The sequence below is a fragment of the Strongylocentrotus purpuratus genome, unplaced genomic scaffold (genome assembly GCF_000002235.5).
Source record: "Strongylocentrotus purpuratus isolate Spur 01 unplaced genomic scaffold, Spur_5.0 spur5_scaffold_1, whole genome shotgun sequence".
NCBI lineage: Eukaryota > Metazoa > Echinodermata > Echinoidea > Camarodonta > Strongylocentrotidae > Strongylocentrotus > Strongylocentrotus purpuratus.
The window spans coordinates 32844808-32860357 of NW_022145594.1; the positions used below are offsets into that span (position 1 = coordinate 32844808).

At 36.9% G+C, this 15550-nt stretch overlaps 1 protein-coding gene across 1 annotated transcript; it reads left to right on the forward strand.

The window, feature by feature from the left end:
- The first annotated feature begins 10612 nt into the window (after window positions 1–10612).
- Window positions 10613–13531, forward strand: LOC105436720 (ficolin-2-like). Its single transcript, XM_030978699.1, has 4 exons — window positions 10613–10637; window positions 11291–11436; window positions 12193–12454; window positions 13278–13531. The coding sequence occupies exons 1-4, from the start codon at window positions 10613–10615 to the stop codon at window positions 13529–13531; spliced, it is 687 nt and encodes a 228-aa protein (XP_030834559.1).
- Window positions 13532–15550: the final 2019 nt, after the last annotated feature.

Here is a 15550-nt window from a genome sequence, read left to right on the forward strand (position 1 = left end):
ATTGATAAAAGTGGTATTCTGAACTCATGTTAAGTTTAAAAGAATAAAAGCATTAACTTTTCATAGGTTGTAAGCCTTCCAATCGTGAAATCTAGGATTCAAGCTTTTCCTGCAAGATGGACACAACTTCAGCGACTTAATACACTGTACCTCTTTCTTATAGAATAAAATCAACCTTTAGAATCATCATTGTGATTATTAATCACAAAAAATAGATCATAAGGTCATGTATACAAACATTTTTTTTTACCGTCAGTTCTTACCATTTTTGTGAATCCTCAGTCATGGAGTCCTTTACGTCAGGATGATGATGCGCAATTGAACACTGTTCTATCCAAGTGTGACTTATTCTCACATTTGAATTCAGTCCAGGAATCAGCTAGGTTGCAAACACAAAGCAACGTACGCATTACATTTTGCGTCGCGTAGCTGCAGTAGGCACGGATCAAATGCACCCCTCACGATGGTCTTAACTGCATGTTCTCTCACATTTAAGAGTAAGAAGATGTTTCTACCCCCTTCACCCCCCCCCCACCACAGTGCCCCCTAAATTCCTGGGACCATGAGACTACGCTATTGCAGTGTTGCATAGCAATTACACGCGCGTGGGGCGGGATGAAAAATTAAAAGGAAAGATATGTATGCAACCTTTTACTGAGTTTAGTATTGGCTTCATGGAGACGAAAGTATATGACCTTGACTAAGCTAGACAACGTATTGCAAAGAATGAAATATCTAAGGAGATTTAAAATGATGTCGTTTACTACTCGAGACGTAGCATAAGTACTTCAAATAACATTTAATGATTATTGCTTTGACATAATAACATTCTTAATAAAATGTTTGCAAGTCGAGGCGCCGCTCATACAATTGCAAAATAAAGTTAAACATAAATTCAATGCAAGGCGCCGCTCATATAATTGCAAAATAAAGTTAAACATAAATTCAATGCAAGGCACCGCTCATATAATTGCAAAATAAAGTTAAACATAAATTCAATGCAAGGCGCCGCTCATATAATTGCAAAATAAAGTTAAACATAAATTCAATGCAAGGCGCCGCTCATATAATTGCAAAATAAAGTTAAACATAAATTCGATGCGAGGCGCCGCTCATAAAATTTCAAAATAAAGTTAAACATAAATTCAATGCAAGAGTCATTGTTAAGTGCTTCAGTATAAATGATTTCATTCACCTGTTTTACGAATAACTGACAGTGGTTTAATATTGAGAATGCGAATTGCATATATATAGGTAACCCATACTTTTTCTACCACCTACTAGCATCACTGTCTAGCAGTTAATCTATTTCGACTTGTCTTTCCCGCTCCCCAGATTGTTTGAAGAGTTGAAGCAGCATTTGCTGTTAATTTGTTATGTTTTTTTATTTATTTTTTATTTTAATGGAAAATAAATGAAATGAAATGAAAATTTCAATCTTGAACTGGGTCGTTGTTAAGTGCTTCATTAAAAATTATTTCCTTCACCTGTTTTACGAATAAATGTTTTTTAATATTTAGGACCCCAACATAACCAAATCTTCTGTGTGCCCATGCCTTGAGCCATAATGCATGGACGTACACAGGTTTTTTGTGTTGGGGACCGGGGGAAAATTAAATGAATTTTTTATAATTTATTGCATTTTCTTTGTTTGTTTTTTATTTGTGGGAACTACCCCCTACCCTAGTCCCCGCTGCGTACAGCCATGGTTCAGTGGCAAAGCAATGGCCTCGTAACTGTGAGGCCCCAGGATGAAAACCGTGTCGATGTGCTATATTAGCGCCCTTTTGTGGGGCATAGTAGCATACACTTGCTTTAGCAGTCACGCAAAACAAACACTGGCAAATTAGTATTCAATAAAATATGATAATGTATACTATTATCTAGATCTATTAGGAATATATCACTGTCAAAATAATTCCATAAATTTGGGTAAAAAAAAAAATTCCAACTATATGAGCGACAGTGTATATGAGTGAAACTACTGAACTATACGGCATTTCCTATACTTGTCTAGTTAATCCACATATTTGTCTATTTTATCTTTCTCTACTATGTAACGGCAAAACGGTGTTTTGTTTTCATTTTTATCATCGGGTAATCTCTCTACTTCTCCTTCCATCTCTCTATACTTCATCTAAGATAATGAAGTTGGTAGGTTGGAGAAAGTATCCCAAAAGATGTATATCTAAACATTTTAGGCAATTTTCATTCCTATGTAGAGTAGAGACTATCGTCCTTTAATTGACACCGAATAATCTGATGCTTTTGAAATATACGTTTTGGGGACTTTGCGAGCAGTCCATCTTTTTTGAGGATAGTTGTATACCTCAGATTCACATACCAATTCAATCTCTCGACTTGATCCCTTTCTTTATCCATGTTTGTTTTTTTCCTGACACACATGCATTCACAAACACCCACACACGCACACGCACACACGCACACACACACGCACACACACACACACACACACACACACTTGTACAACATGTGCTATGATTGTGTACATGTCTATTTTGGTTTCCTTCCCCTAGCCTTTTTTATCTTGGTATTTTTTGAAATACCTCTCCTTTTAAAATCACCCTCCCATTATTGTCCAACACACACAAAACCTTCACACCTCATTTATATGCCTTTTCATAAATGATTGAAATAAGAATAACATGATAAGAACCACAGAGAGATTGTTTTTATGAGATCAAAACCGTTTAATGTTAATAGATGTGCTTCTTACACTGTGTTATAATTATTGAACACGAATGGGGCTGCATGAAAACCGATACTCGATAATAATCAATGATTATTCTATCATCAATGTGTGTCTGTTTAAAATTGATGACTAGAAGATTGACTGTTACTTCATATCCAAGATGCAAGAACTGTGTTGGTAAGATATCTATCTCTATTTCTCCCTACACAATATACTCTCTTCTCTGAATTACGTTTTCTACAATACATCAGTGATGGTAATAATCATTCTAATAACAATATGAGCAATGATAATGTTTGTGAAACACGTCAGTTTAATATTAATATGTACAAGGCGCAAAGGGAACAAAAATTGTTGTATTTGCTCTTTTTCTGCCGCTTTCCTAAATGCATGAATAAAATTCACTGCATCAATACTGCAGCCTACTTCTTCAATGCTTAGCTGTACAAGTATTCCCTCCACCAATAGGCAGTGATGCTAGTAGGTGGTAGAAATAGTACGGGTTACCTTACCTAACAACACGTAATATATGCAATTCGCATTCTCAATATTAAAATACATTTATTCGTAAAACAGGTGAATTAAATAATTTGTACTGAAGCACTTAACAATGACTCTTGCATTGATTTTATGTTTAACTTTTGTTTGCAATTTCATGAGCAGCGCCTCAACTTGTAACATTTGATAAAGAATGTTATAATGTCAAAGCAATAATAATTAATTTTTATTTAATTTAAGAACTGATAATACGTCGCGAATGGTAAACGACATCATTTTACCTCCTTAGATATTTCATCTAGCTTAGTCAAGGTCATATATTTTCGTCTCCATTTAGTCAATACTAAACTCAGAATAAGGTTGCATACATATCTTTCTTTTCAATTTTTCATCCTACCGCACGCGTGTAATTGCTACGCAACACTGCAATGGCGTAGCATGGGCCCATGAATTTAGGGGGCACAGTGGTGGGGGGAAGGGAGTAGAAACCACGTCTTACACTGAAATGTGAGAGAACATGCAATAAAGGCCATCGTGAGGGGTACAGGTAACCCGTGCCTACTGCAGCTACGCGACGCAAAACGTAATGTGTACGCTGCTTTGTGTTCCCAACCTAGCTGATTCCTGGACTGAGTTCGCATTTGAGAATAGTCACACTTGGGTAGAACAGTGTTCCAGTGCGCTTCATTATCCTGACCTGAAAGACTCCATTACTGAGGATTCACAAAAATGGTAAGAACTGAGGGCAAAAGAAGAAAATGTTTGTATACATGACAATATGATCTATTTTTTGTGATTAATAATCACAATGATGATTCTAACAGTTGTTTTTATTCTATAGGAAAGGGTTACAATGTAACAGTCGCTCAAGTAGTGTCCATCTTGCAGGAAAAACTTGAATCCTAGATTTCACGATTGGAAGGCTTACAGCCTATGAAAAGCTAATGCTTTTATTCTTTTAATTTTAACATGAGTTCAGAATACCACTTTTATCAGCAGTCAGTTATTTAACTGGCCACATAACTGCCGTAGTTTACAGGTGCAAAGTCTTGTCAGTCACCGTGCCTAACAATGGCTGCACTCTGAGACAATTCTGACGGCAGTTTGCCTAGGCTGCTCTTTATTCGACAAATCAAGAGACTGGTAGTACCAGGCTCTGCCCAAGGCTTTAGGAATCGTGGCAAAGTGTCAATTTAGAGTATGCACCTGTATAGTGGAACCGCCTTGCTGTGGGCTGCAGCCCAATATCATCTGACAAAAGACAAATAAAATACAGTAAAATGATGATTACCTCAAAGGGCGGAAGGGGGGCACATTCTCGAAGTTGTGTAATTAAGTAGGCCCCTCCCACTTGGGTTATTAGGGAGGCACGTACCGTCCGATATCTGCATGCTAGTCGAGATGATCTATGATAAGATAAGCCACATAGATACTTAGATAATGTATTATTCATAAATTTACATCAAAACTTTAAATTCATGACATTTATTGTGTAAACCTGTTTCTAATTACAGACCAGTAAACTAAAGCTTCATTGGAAGTGCATATATGGCACGGGGATCTTCCTTTTGGTTGGTATGTACCCTACTTCTCAAACATAAAAATTAAACCGCATTTGCAACCCTATTTAAATAAGTGTTATCTATGTTTTTACCGAATTTTGTAATATACTCGTACTTAATATTTGTTATGATTATTTCTTCAACGGAATTCATTATTTATCTTTGTTTTCAGAAATCTTTTTGACTTCTTTTGTTTAATTATCTCAGACTAATCACCATTTATGAGTAGCTGTAGTTTTAAAACCAACGTTAAAGATGTTTCTTTCTTTCTTATTGATGTATGAAATTATCTGGCGGCGTTGATAAAAAAGATTGTAGATGAAAAAGAGCGTTGTAGCATGTTAACTATTCAAGGGGCACATGCGCTGCATCCCATTCGCCCTCAAAAGGCGAAAATAAAAAGGGAGGGAGAGAGGAGGAACGTGAAAAGAAGTTGAAATTACAACTTTAATCCCCAAAAGGTGGTGTTGTTTATTCATTTTCATAAATATAATACGATTGTTGCCCCTAGCTTCCATAATGTCAGTGCCCCCTCAAGACTCCATTCCATAAATATCCACTTTCTTTTTGTTATCATTCTTCATCTTCTCCGTAGTGTAATATAATTATCATTTTATTAATATTATTATTATCTTCATCCTCATTCTGGCACACAGGTTTACCCGTGCCATTAGATGCAACGGAAAGGACACAAAACTGCCAAAAGAACGTGTTTGGACTCAATTACACCTTACCAATGTTCAACGAGTGTCTGCAGAAGCAACACACCAATGGCAGTATGGTACAGATGATTCCGAAACTCATCCTTGTTCCGCCGGCGGCTAACGGTTGCCCTAGACGGAAAGGAAAGTTAGGAATTCCTCCCGGATACAGAATATGCAAATTTCCTGGTAATCATTTAGACCCCTCCCTTTTTTTTCGTTACACAAAAGTAGGCTATAATTACAAGGGCACTTGTTTTCATAAGTTATCTTATTCTAAGAAGGTTCATAATTCCGGAATACAAATGTCAAATTCCAGGCCCGGTGGTTTATTATTCCAAACATAAAATAGGGTTCACAACTCCCGCAAACATTTTGGCTGTCCACTCATGTTTTGTTCTTCCGAAGGTCCATAATTTCGCAAATGATATAAGGATTCATTATTCCGAAAATAAAATAGGGTTCATAAATTTTAAATATTCATAATTCCAAGAATGATATATTTTTTTGTAATGTTATCACAATGTATATACCACTGTCTAAAAAATGGTATATTTTCGCTTTGAGATATCCATTTGTAGGTGCCCCTTTTTTTCTCCAGAAATTGCCCTTTTGTTGGTGTCCCCCCCCCCCCACACACACACACTTTGGAAGTCGCTCGGCCGCCCCTGGAACACCTGTAGATTCGATTGGGCAACCTTAGAAAACAGCAGCTGCTTAAAATAATTTGTTGCCAGTTTGGACTCAAGCTCTTAAAACTCCTTGGTTTAATGAAGCCTGGGAAAAACGGCATGTACAATGACGGGGGGGGGGGCTGGTCTTCCTCTAAGCTCCCGCGCCAATACAATACACCTTTCTCCAACTACTAAATACTGGTATTAAGTTTGTTTAAAGCCCGACTGTACTACTTATAGCTACTTGCACCCTCTATATAGCAAACAATGCGTACTCGGTGCCGGTTGGTGCCCCATGATCCCCTTTTTCTTATGTTAATTGAGAGCTTATTTGATGAGATAACCACTGTCAGTGACCTTGCAGGGAGGTCTAATCCCCTGGCCAAACTAGTGCAGACGGGCTTTAATGAAAGCACAGCATTGAAATGAACCGGTCAGTGATATTTAGAGCAAAGTCCGATTAAACATAAGAAAGTTATGGGTTTTTGAGGTTGTGATAAATCAATTACAAATAGGAAACACGGTCACCAATATGCTCTGCACATAACATTTCAAAAACCTTTTTTTGTTGTTGATGACGGGGTAGTTTTTTGCCATACAGCGGTTGAATAGAAACATCTGTGCAATAGTTGTTTTTTAGGGTGTCTGTGTGATTGAAAATTTCTTTGAGGGAAAATAAAAAATATCTGACTTTTTTCGTATAGTACAGAGCAAATAAAGGGCCTCGAGTTTCATATAGGCTTGAGTCAAAACTTCATTACCATCACCATCAAACAACATATTAACAATGAATTACCCCCGTTACCTTGCTAACCTCACGTTTACGGTTCTGTCAGATGTGTGTTTTCCTCTCATCACACGTGGCCAAAATGCATTTATGATACAAAGTACACTGTACCTACTAAAAATAGATTGGATGACTCTTGTACACTGTTTGTCATAAAGGTGGAATATTTTCTTTTACCCAAAGTTATGGAACGATTTATACAATGATTTATTTCTAATACCTCTAAATAATAGTGTACACTCTCAGATTGTATTGGATAAAGATTTGCTAGTGTTTGTCTTGCTTGACTGCTAAAGCATGTGTATGCTACTATGCTTATCAACAAGGGGACCTGCGTCCTTAAGTCATAACTGACAGAAATGAGGATTAATGCCTCACAAAAGGGCATTTATATAGCACATCGACACGGTTTTGATTCTGGGGCCTCACAGTTACGAGGCCATTGCTTTGCCACTGAATCGTGACCGTACGGCATCTCCCACAAATAAAAAACAACATAGAAAATGCAATAAATCGTTCCCAACAGCAAAAAATCCTCTTTACGGCCATGCATTATGGTTCAAGGCATGGCCACAAACTGCAATCGGAAAAAAATATTACTATAGCTTTTCTCTTTGCTGTACCTCTTACCAATACAAAAAGTATGTACCGGCATTTGTGAAGGAGGAGCAAAGGGAGTAATATTATTTCGTCCCTCCTTACAATTTTTCGACCATGAGAAAACAATTCTGCATGCTGTGTATACTAGCAGCTAACCGGGTGTGGAATAATTCTGTTAGCTCATAAGATTGCACATGGAAAGGCATTAAATGAAGACAGATCTTGGAGGGGGGCTGTTTCACAAAGACTAAAAATCAACTTAAGATGGAATCGTACAATGACAGGCCGTTCATGCACTGGTTGCTCTCACCATAGGTCTCTCAAGGGATGTGCAAATCGTCGTCACAAATCTACAGAATTGACATTTATTTTACAGTTCATTGAAAAAAATTAATGTAATTTCAAGTTCTACATAAGATTTGGACTGATACTATTTGATGATGATAGGAAGTATATGCCCCTTAAAGATCTTGCACCAGATGCACAATTTGAGGAAAAATACCCAATAAGTTATGATTTATCGATAATTGTATTGCTTTAACAATTAACTACAACAAATTCTCCATATTTCAAGTCCAACTTAAGTCGATATTTTGTGAAACGCCCGAAGGTCTCAAAAGACCCTTCCTTATATAAATAGTCTCCCCTTTAATAATCCGATAGCCCTCAAGAAGTGATTTCCTAATTTGCTGTACTGGGTTGCGGGAAAACAAATATTATGCCCCTCCTGATGCCAAGGCCTTGATAGGAGTTGTTAGATTTTTTTGTTAGTCTGGTTAATTTCCCTCTTTTTGTTATCAAAGAATAAGTACATGTACAATTATTCACAGAATGAAAAGCTAAAGAGAAAAACTACAAATTTGTGCTGGTAAAAGCTGGCAGTTTCATATTTCCATTTCCGTTAGTTCATATAAAGTCGTAGGTTTTTTGTTTGATTTAGCTTGAAATCAAAAAGCAAGACCAAAACATGCTCACCTGTTTCACAGACATAGGCATAAACACACACACACACTCACACACACACACAAACGAAGTTTCTTTCCTTTATTTTTAATAGATTGCGACAAGAAGCTCTGTATAAACAGCTGGTGCGAGGAGACTATGGAAAGTTATCTTTGCCACTGTTCAGCTGGATTTCAAGGGAAACATTGCAATGAGCGTAAGAACAATAATATTTAAAAAAATGGACTTCTGATAAAGGTTTGAAAAGGAAACATAATAAGAATATTTTGTGACCTTTCCTATTCTTTTAATGTCATGTGTGTTTTGATGAATATCATAGCAGTAGGCCTAATAGTAGCGATGGTAAATGGTTCAGAAAGTTTGGGGTTCGGAGTTGTATTATTATTACTATTATCATTATTATTATCATTATCACTATTTCTTTCTTTTCGATGATTCCACGCCCCACAGTTTGCGTCAGTACCACAGATATTCGCCAAACAAAATATTCTTCTTCATAATAATCGTTTAATCAAAATATTAAAAAATTCGTAATTCGTGAAAATGGCACGGTGCTACTTATCAACTATTCTGCTGAAAGCGTATTAGCTAAAGAATAATTGATATTTTGAAAGCCGTTTTTGTTGTTGAGTGATCTTCAGTCACAGGTGAAGGAGGCATAGGGAGAGAGAGAGGAACAGATAGAGAGAGAAAAGAGAGAGGGAGAAAGGGGAGAGAGGGAGGGAGGGAGGCAAATGCCTCTATCTCCTGTAGACTTGCCGATACAAATACAAACATATTTTTAATTTTTTTTATTCATCAGAAACAAAGTTTGACGAGACAAAATTGGCAAATATGAACTTCATCACCAAGTTGACATTTTGTTTATTGTCGTCAAGGCAACGAGGCATCATGAGTAAAACACTATGAGAGGGTTGATCCAGTCTATTTACAATATGAGCCACCGGGTATGGTGGCTCAATGGTTAGAGCGTCCGCCTCATGAACGGGAGGTCGTGGGTTCGATCCCCGGCCGAGTCATACCAAAGACTTATAACAATGGGACCTTCTGCCTTCTAGCTAGGCGCTCAGCATATTAGATTGGAGAAGGGTAATAGTAACATGTTATGTTATGCAGGGCCCGCTGGGAGAGCATTTTTATAACTGAAGTGGCTACCCTGGGTAAATAAAACGTTATTATTATATTATTATTATTATAATATTGTTAAAGCGATAAGGGAATCAAAACATTCCAAGTGGGCCTCAATCCTTTGCATTCGGGAGGAGGTTTTGAGATCATGGGGATTAGTACTTGAATAATTTGTCGGGGGAAGGGGGTATACCGCCCCAGAAATGTTCCAGCATTATACAAGTTTCGATATTGGTTTGGTAAAAGTTGTTCTTTTGATACATCTTTCCACAATTCTGACGGCTGAAACGCAAAGGGGCGGAACAATGTTTATATTAGAACTGTAAATCTCATGTGACCCCTAGTGGGGTTATTTGTTAGGCCTGTAGATGATTTCAGAATTACATCATGGTTCAAATGAAACCGAATATCCCATATATTTTATACAGTCGTGGAGAAATCACACTTCGTGCATTTCAGATTAATCATTGCCAGCAAGCGGCCTTTTTAATTCACATTTCATGGACCTAATACGATAGGTGACCCCTCGACCCCATTAATATCCTTTATCAAAAGCCATATTTTTGTTGTTATCATTTTTCTCATCCTTCTCGTTCTTGTTCTTGTTCTTCTTCTTGTTCTCCTTCTTCTTCGTATTATGATGATGATTTGTATCATCATCATCATCATGACAGTTATTATTATTGTTGTTATTATCCTTATTATCATCATAATTGTTATTGTGGGTATCATGATTATTTCGTCCTTGTTTTCACGAAGTGACGGTAGTGAGGAAAATCGTAACGCAAAGTGAATGCAATTTTTTTCACTATACCGTCACTTCGTGAAAACAGCGACGATTTGTAGTAGTATTATTATTGTGATCATCATTATCACCATTATCATCTTCATTATTTTCCAATGCTTTGTATGAATCCTGTGTCACGGCAGAATCACCATCAACTATGACTAACTTTACTGACATGTCTACGATCATACCGCCCGAAATGACGCAAGTCACCGCCACGGCTGGTGAGCATTTCATATCATTCCCGTTGCACGCAAGGTGTCATCTTGCTGATGTAGGACTGTGTTTTAAAAAATCAATTCTATGATGGCTATTAATATATAATTTGTATTGTCTATACGGTGTCACATTCATACGACGCGTCAAAGACGACACAGGTCGCTAACGCAGTCCTACGTCAGGTGAATGACGGTGTTATAACCGCTATATGCCTCTTGCAAACGGAGCGTCATTCTTGTGACGCATGAACAGTACAAGGGTCCTTTGGAATTACTGACTCACACTCTTTAGTCCTCATCTTTTGTTGCACTATTTAGCAGCAATTATTGTTCATAATAAAATTGAGATTATCAGGCCATTATATTCTAAACGTGTTATTTCTCTCAATGAGATGTTTCATTCAATCATTCAGGATCAAAATCGACTTAATGAAATGTAAAGTTGTTTTTTTAATTCCTCCTAGTGCGCCTCTTGGTATGATCATTCCTCCTCTTACTTGTCATTTTCTTTAATAAGTTTTGTACAGCTTTACACTGTATTGTTTTAGCATAACACCAAATACCGAGCAAGGAACCAATCCGTGACCCTTTTTTCTATGACAGGCCGGTCCTCTGAAATTCAATTCTCTCAACTACACCACCTTTGTGTTTCCTATCAGTTCCTACACTCCCACGTGACTGCGCTGAGATTCAGACTGGTGGACTATCCCATCTCAGTGGAGTGTATCCCATCTATCCCGATGGAGATGGTGATGATCCTCTCTTTGTTTACTGTGATATGGAAACGGACGGAGGTCGCTGGACGGTGAGAAATGATGATAGCTCAAATTTCAACTTTATCAACCCCGTCCACTTTAAAAATGATCGCAAAAATTTTCAAGAAACACTATAGCAAGTATCTTCGAATAATTTACCTTGCCTTGTGTGTCATCCATTTAAATATTTTTAAAAATTACAATAACAAAAAAAATCTATGGGACATACAATAGGGTATTACAATTTCCTTTAAGATGATTGTTCGAAAATGGATCGTGTTAAGAATCAACTTTAGGGCTATATATACCCTGTATCCTATTTCATCCATCAACATTTTCCCACTCTCCGCCCTGGTGTCAACAGGTACCTGCTGATTGCTGGGCCCTCATGATAAAAAGAATCGATATTGGTTATTGATATTGATTTGGTTGATTTGTTTAAAGTCTTTGCCATCGCATTCTTCTTGGTCCACAATCTAAACTGCGTATCCTTATGATTGGAGCGAAATGTGATAACAACCACTCTTCTTCGTGTTGATACACTGTTCAAAAGTAATTACATACACTTTGATAATACACATCTCATCTTCAATCATCGCAAGTGTTATTAATGTTCTGAAATAATAATTAATACACAAACACACACACACACTCTCTCTCTCTCTCTCTCTCTTTGTCTCTCCCTCTCTCTTTGTCTCTCTCTTTCTCTCTCTCTCTTCTCTCTCTCTCTCTCTCTCTCTCTATATATATATATATATATCTGTCTTTCCTTCTCCCCCTTTCCCTCTCACCCACTGTCTCTGTAGGTATTCCAGCGTAGACAAGATGGATCCGTTGACTTCTCTCTTTACTGGTCCGAGTACAAAAACGGTTTTGGAAACGTTTCCTCCGAGCACTGGCTCGGTAACGACAACATCCACCGTCTTTCCCGTCAGAAGACCTACGAGCTACGGATCGACCTCGAAGACTTCGATGGACAAACGCGCTATGCCACCTACAGCAATTTCAGTATTGCGGACGAGGTCGCAAAGTACATCCTGGCCCTTGGCAACTACTCCGGAGACGCAGGTATGTAATAGGGGGATACCCTGCAATGTGTCCTGTACATGATATTATTCACCTTAATTCATCAACAATATGTTTCCTCTTGGTATCACTAATATTAATAACTGTTCAAATCAATTAAGGTGTTTATTTTTCTTTTTTCGACATGAAATACATGGGGGTATGTCGTATTGGACCAATGTGGAATCGTGGAATAACCCAAAGGTTCGGTAATATGGTACTACATGATACGTTATACGGTAATATGTTAATAAGGTAGCTAATACGGTAATACAGTAAAAAGGTCATTTCTGTAATCCTGTAATTTGTTAATATGGTTCATTGTAATGTGGTTAAAGGCCCTATGGTAATAAAATCATACGTTTTTACGGTTAAACGATAAAACGGTTATACGTTGATAGTGCCTTGGGGTAATACCGTAATTCATTTATACAGTTAATATACGGTATTACGGCAAAACTGTTTTTAACATCAAACGCTCTCTCACATGGGACGAGGTAAACAACAGCGGTCTGTTTTTTTTTGGGGGGGGGGAGGAGGGGATTTGTTGTTGATTGTTTTTGTTTTCTTTAACTCATAAAAGGATATCAAGTCGAGAAGTGAGGGGTTGAAAAAAGTATCCATGAATAATAACGAATGCTCCCAAACGTATCTGTCTGTTACATCGAAATACAGAAGACACATCATTCACCGATGGACGGACGAACGAACTAACGTACAATACAAACACGCATGCAGCCTCAAGTTGAGTAAGGAGAGATCGTATCTATTTTGAACTGATTTATATCATGTGTATGCCATAATTAAATTTCTCATTTCTATGCAGGTGACAGTATGTCGTCTCATGAAGGTTATCCGTTCAGTACACGGGACCGCGATCATGATGGTTTAGCGGGACACTGCGCCGGTTATTACAAAGGAGGCTGGTGGTACAATGACTGCCTTAGTGCTTACCTCAACGGCCTATATCTGAAAGGTCCAACCACGATGAGAGAGAACGCCATGAGTGTGTTCTGGGGTAAATGGCGCGGTCCTTACTACTCCCTCAAGACGACGGAGATGAAGCTTCGCTCGACGTAAATAACAAACGCCTGTGACAAGAAGGTGCCGGTTACCGCGGGGATTCGTAAAACACACCTTAAAGCACCTCACTTTATGTTTTTTATCTTATCAAAAATAGGTTCTCAGCTTTTTTTTTCATTTGATAAAGACAACACCCTCAAAACAGTGTTACTCATTTTAGTATCGGTTTAACATGAATGGAGTTATGCCGTGTTGCTGTAATAAGTGTTCAAAAATATTCAGATAATAATTCTACATTTTCGACGGTTATTCGAGGAATAAGTGCTGTAATGTTTTTTACGTCTGTTAGAAATAAGGAAACTTCAATTAGATTAATTGCTAAATGTTGTCTGGCATTATTTAATTATTTTCTATAAGAATTTCAGCAACAAAAAAGATGCAGTGAATTATATCCATGTTCTAAGGAAAGAAGCAGAAGTAGAGAAAACTACAAATATTCCAGTTTTTCCTTTATACCTTGTAAGTACATATGTTATGAATATTGAACTGACGTGTTTAACAAACTTTACCATTGCTCATATTGTTATTAGTATTATTATTATTACCATCATAAATGTATTGAAGGTATTAAAGGCTCCACTATACCACACAGAGCTACGTGCACTTCCACTATTGGTTACAAACACATACAAACACGCACGCTCGCGTGCACATGTACACACACGCACACACACGCACACACACGCACACAATATATATATATATATATATATACACTATATATACATACACTTGCACAACACACTCACCAACTCATACACAAAGATCGTTTAAACACTTTTACATTTTAAGGTTTACCTTAAGATTTTTTTGGTGTGTGTTTTTTAAGGCCGCCATCCTTGTCGAGCTTTGCTTAATATGATTGCGGTCTCCTGCACTTTTCCAACAGAATAGTTTGGATAATACTTTAAATTCATGATTATATGTTATGGAAATATTAAGTGTCGTTATTATATGTATATATATATTATGTAAAAAAAAAATGTTTGACATGAAGAAATTATTGTTTGTTTATGTTGTATTATTACCTTACATTTATAGGTTCTTTGTTATTCAGTTATATTTTATATGGAAAAAATGCAGAAATAAAATCAAATAAAAAATCAATTGTAGAAAACGTACTTCAAAGAAGAACCTATATGTAGGGAATTTTAGAGATAGATATTTTACGATCACAATTCTTGCATTCCTGCGTATAAAGTAACAGTCAATCTACTAGTCATCAATTTTAAACAGACATACATTGATGATGAAATAATCGTTAATTATTATTAAGTCTCGATGTCCATGTAGCACTATTCGTTTTCAATACTTATATCAGAATGTAAGATGCACATTTTAATCATATGAAATTGTTTTTATCTCATTTAAATAATATCTCATTTATATCTTTGTCTTTGTTCTTACCATTCTGGAATTTTCAACAACATCTCATTCTTATTTCAACCATTTATGGAAGTGTAACTCAGTGAAGTGTGAAGGTTGTGTGTGTGTATTGGGCTATGGTGGGAGGGTGAAATTTAAAAGAAGAGGTATTTCAAAAAATGCCAAGAGAAAAATGACTAGGGGAAGAAAACCAATAGAGACAAGCACCCAATACTAGGACTTGTTGTGCAAGTAATTATAATACCTTTTTTCCATAATAGTGTCTTGTTTAAGTTTGTCCAATATTAATTTAAATTCATTCGAAAAACATCATAAGTAAAACAAAACAAGCATTTAATGAAAAAATATAACGTCTCCTCCAAAACTTTATAAAACGTCCCATTGAAATGCAGCAATTTATCTGACGTTAGCATGGAAAGATGTTTGTTGTATTACACTGAATGGTCACAGCTCTTTTTGGCCTTGTCGAGCCCCCTGTGATTCTAGATGAAGGGTACCGTGATAAACTTTGAAGTTCTCGAAATCTCTGTTTTACTGGTAGAGGGAATACTTGTACAGCTTAGCATTGAAGAAGTAGGCTGCAAGATTGATGCAGTGAATTTAATTCATGCATTTAGTAAAGAGGCGGAA

What these genes read in the sequence shown, in the direction of transcription:
- LOC105436720 (XM_030978699.1), top strand. Translation starts at nt 10,613, where the DNA reads ATGACGCAAGTCACCGCCACGGCTG. An exon ending in GCAAGTCACCGCCACGGCTG is followed by an intron (nt 10,638 to 11,290) that starts GTGAGCATTTCA and finishes GTTTCCTATCAG; the next exon opens with TTCCTACACTCCCACGTGAC. An exon ending in CAACTACTCCGGAGACGCAG is followed by an intron (nt 12,455 to 13,277) that starts GTATGTAATAGG and finishes ATTTCTATGCAG; the next exon opens with GTGACAGTATGTCGTCTCAT.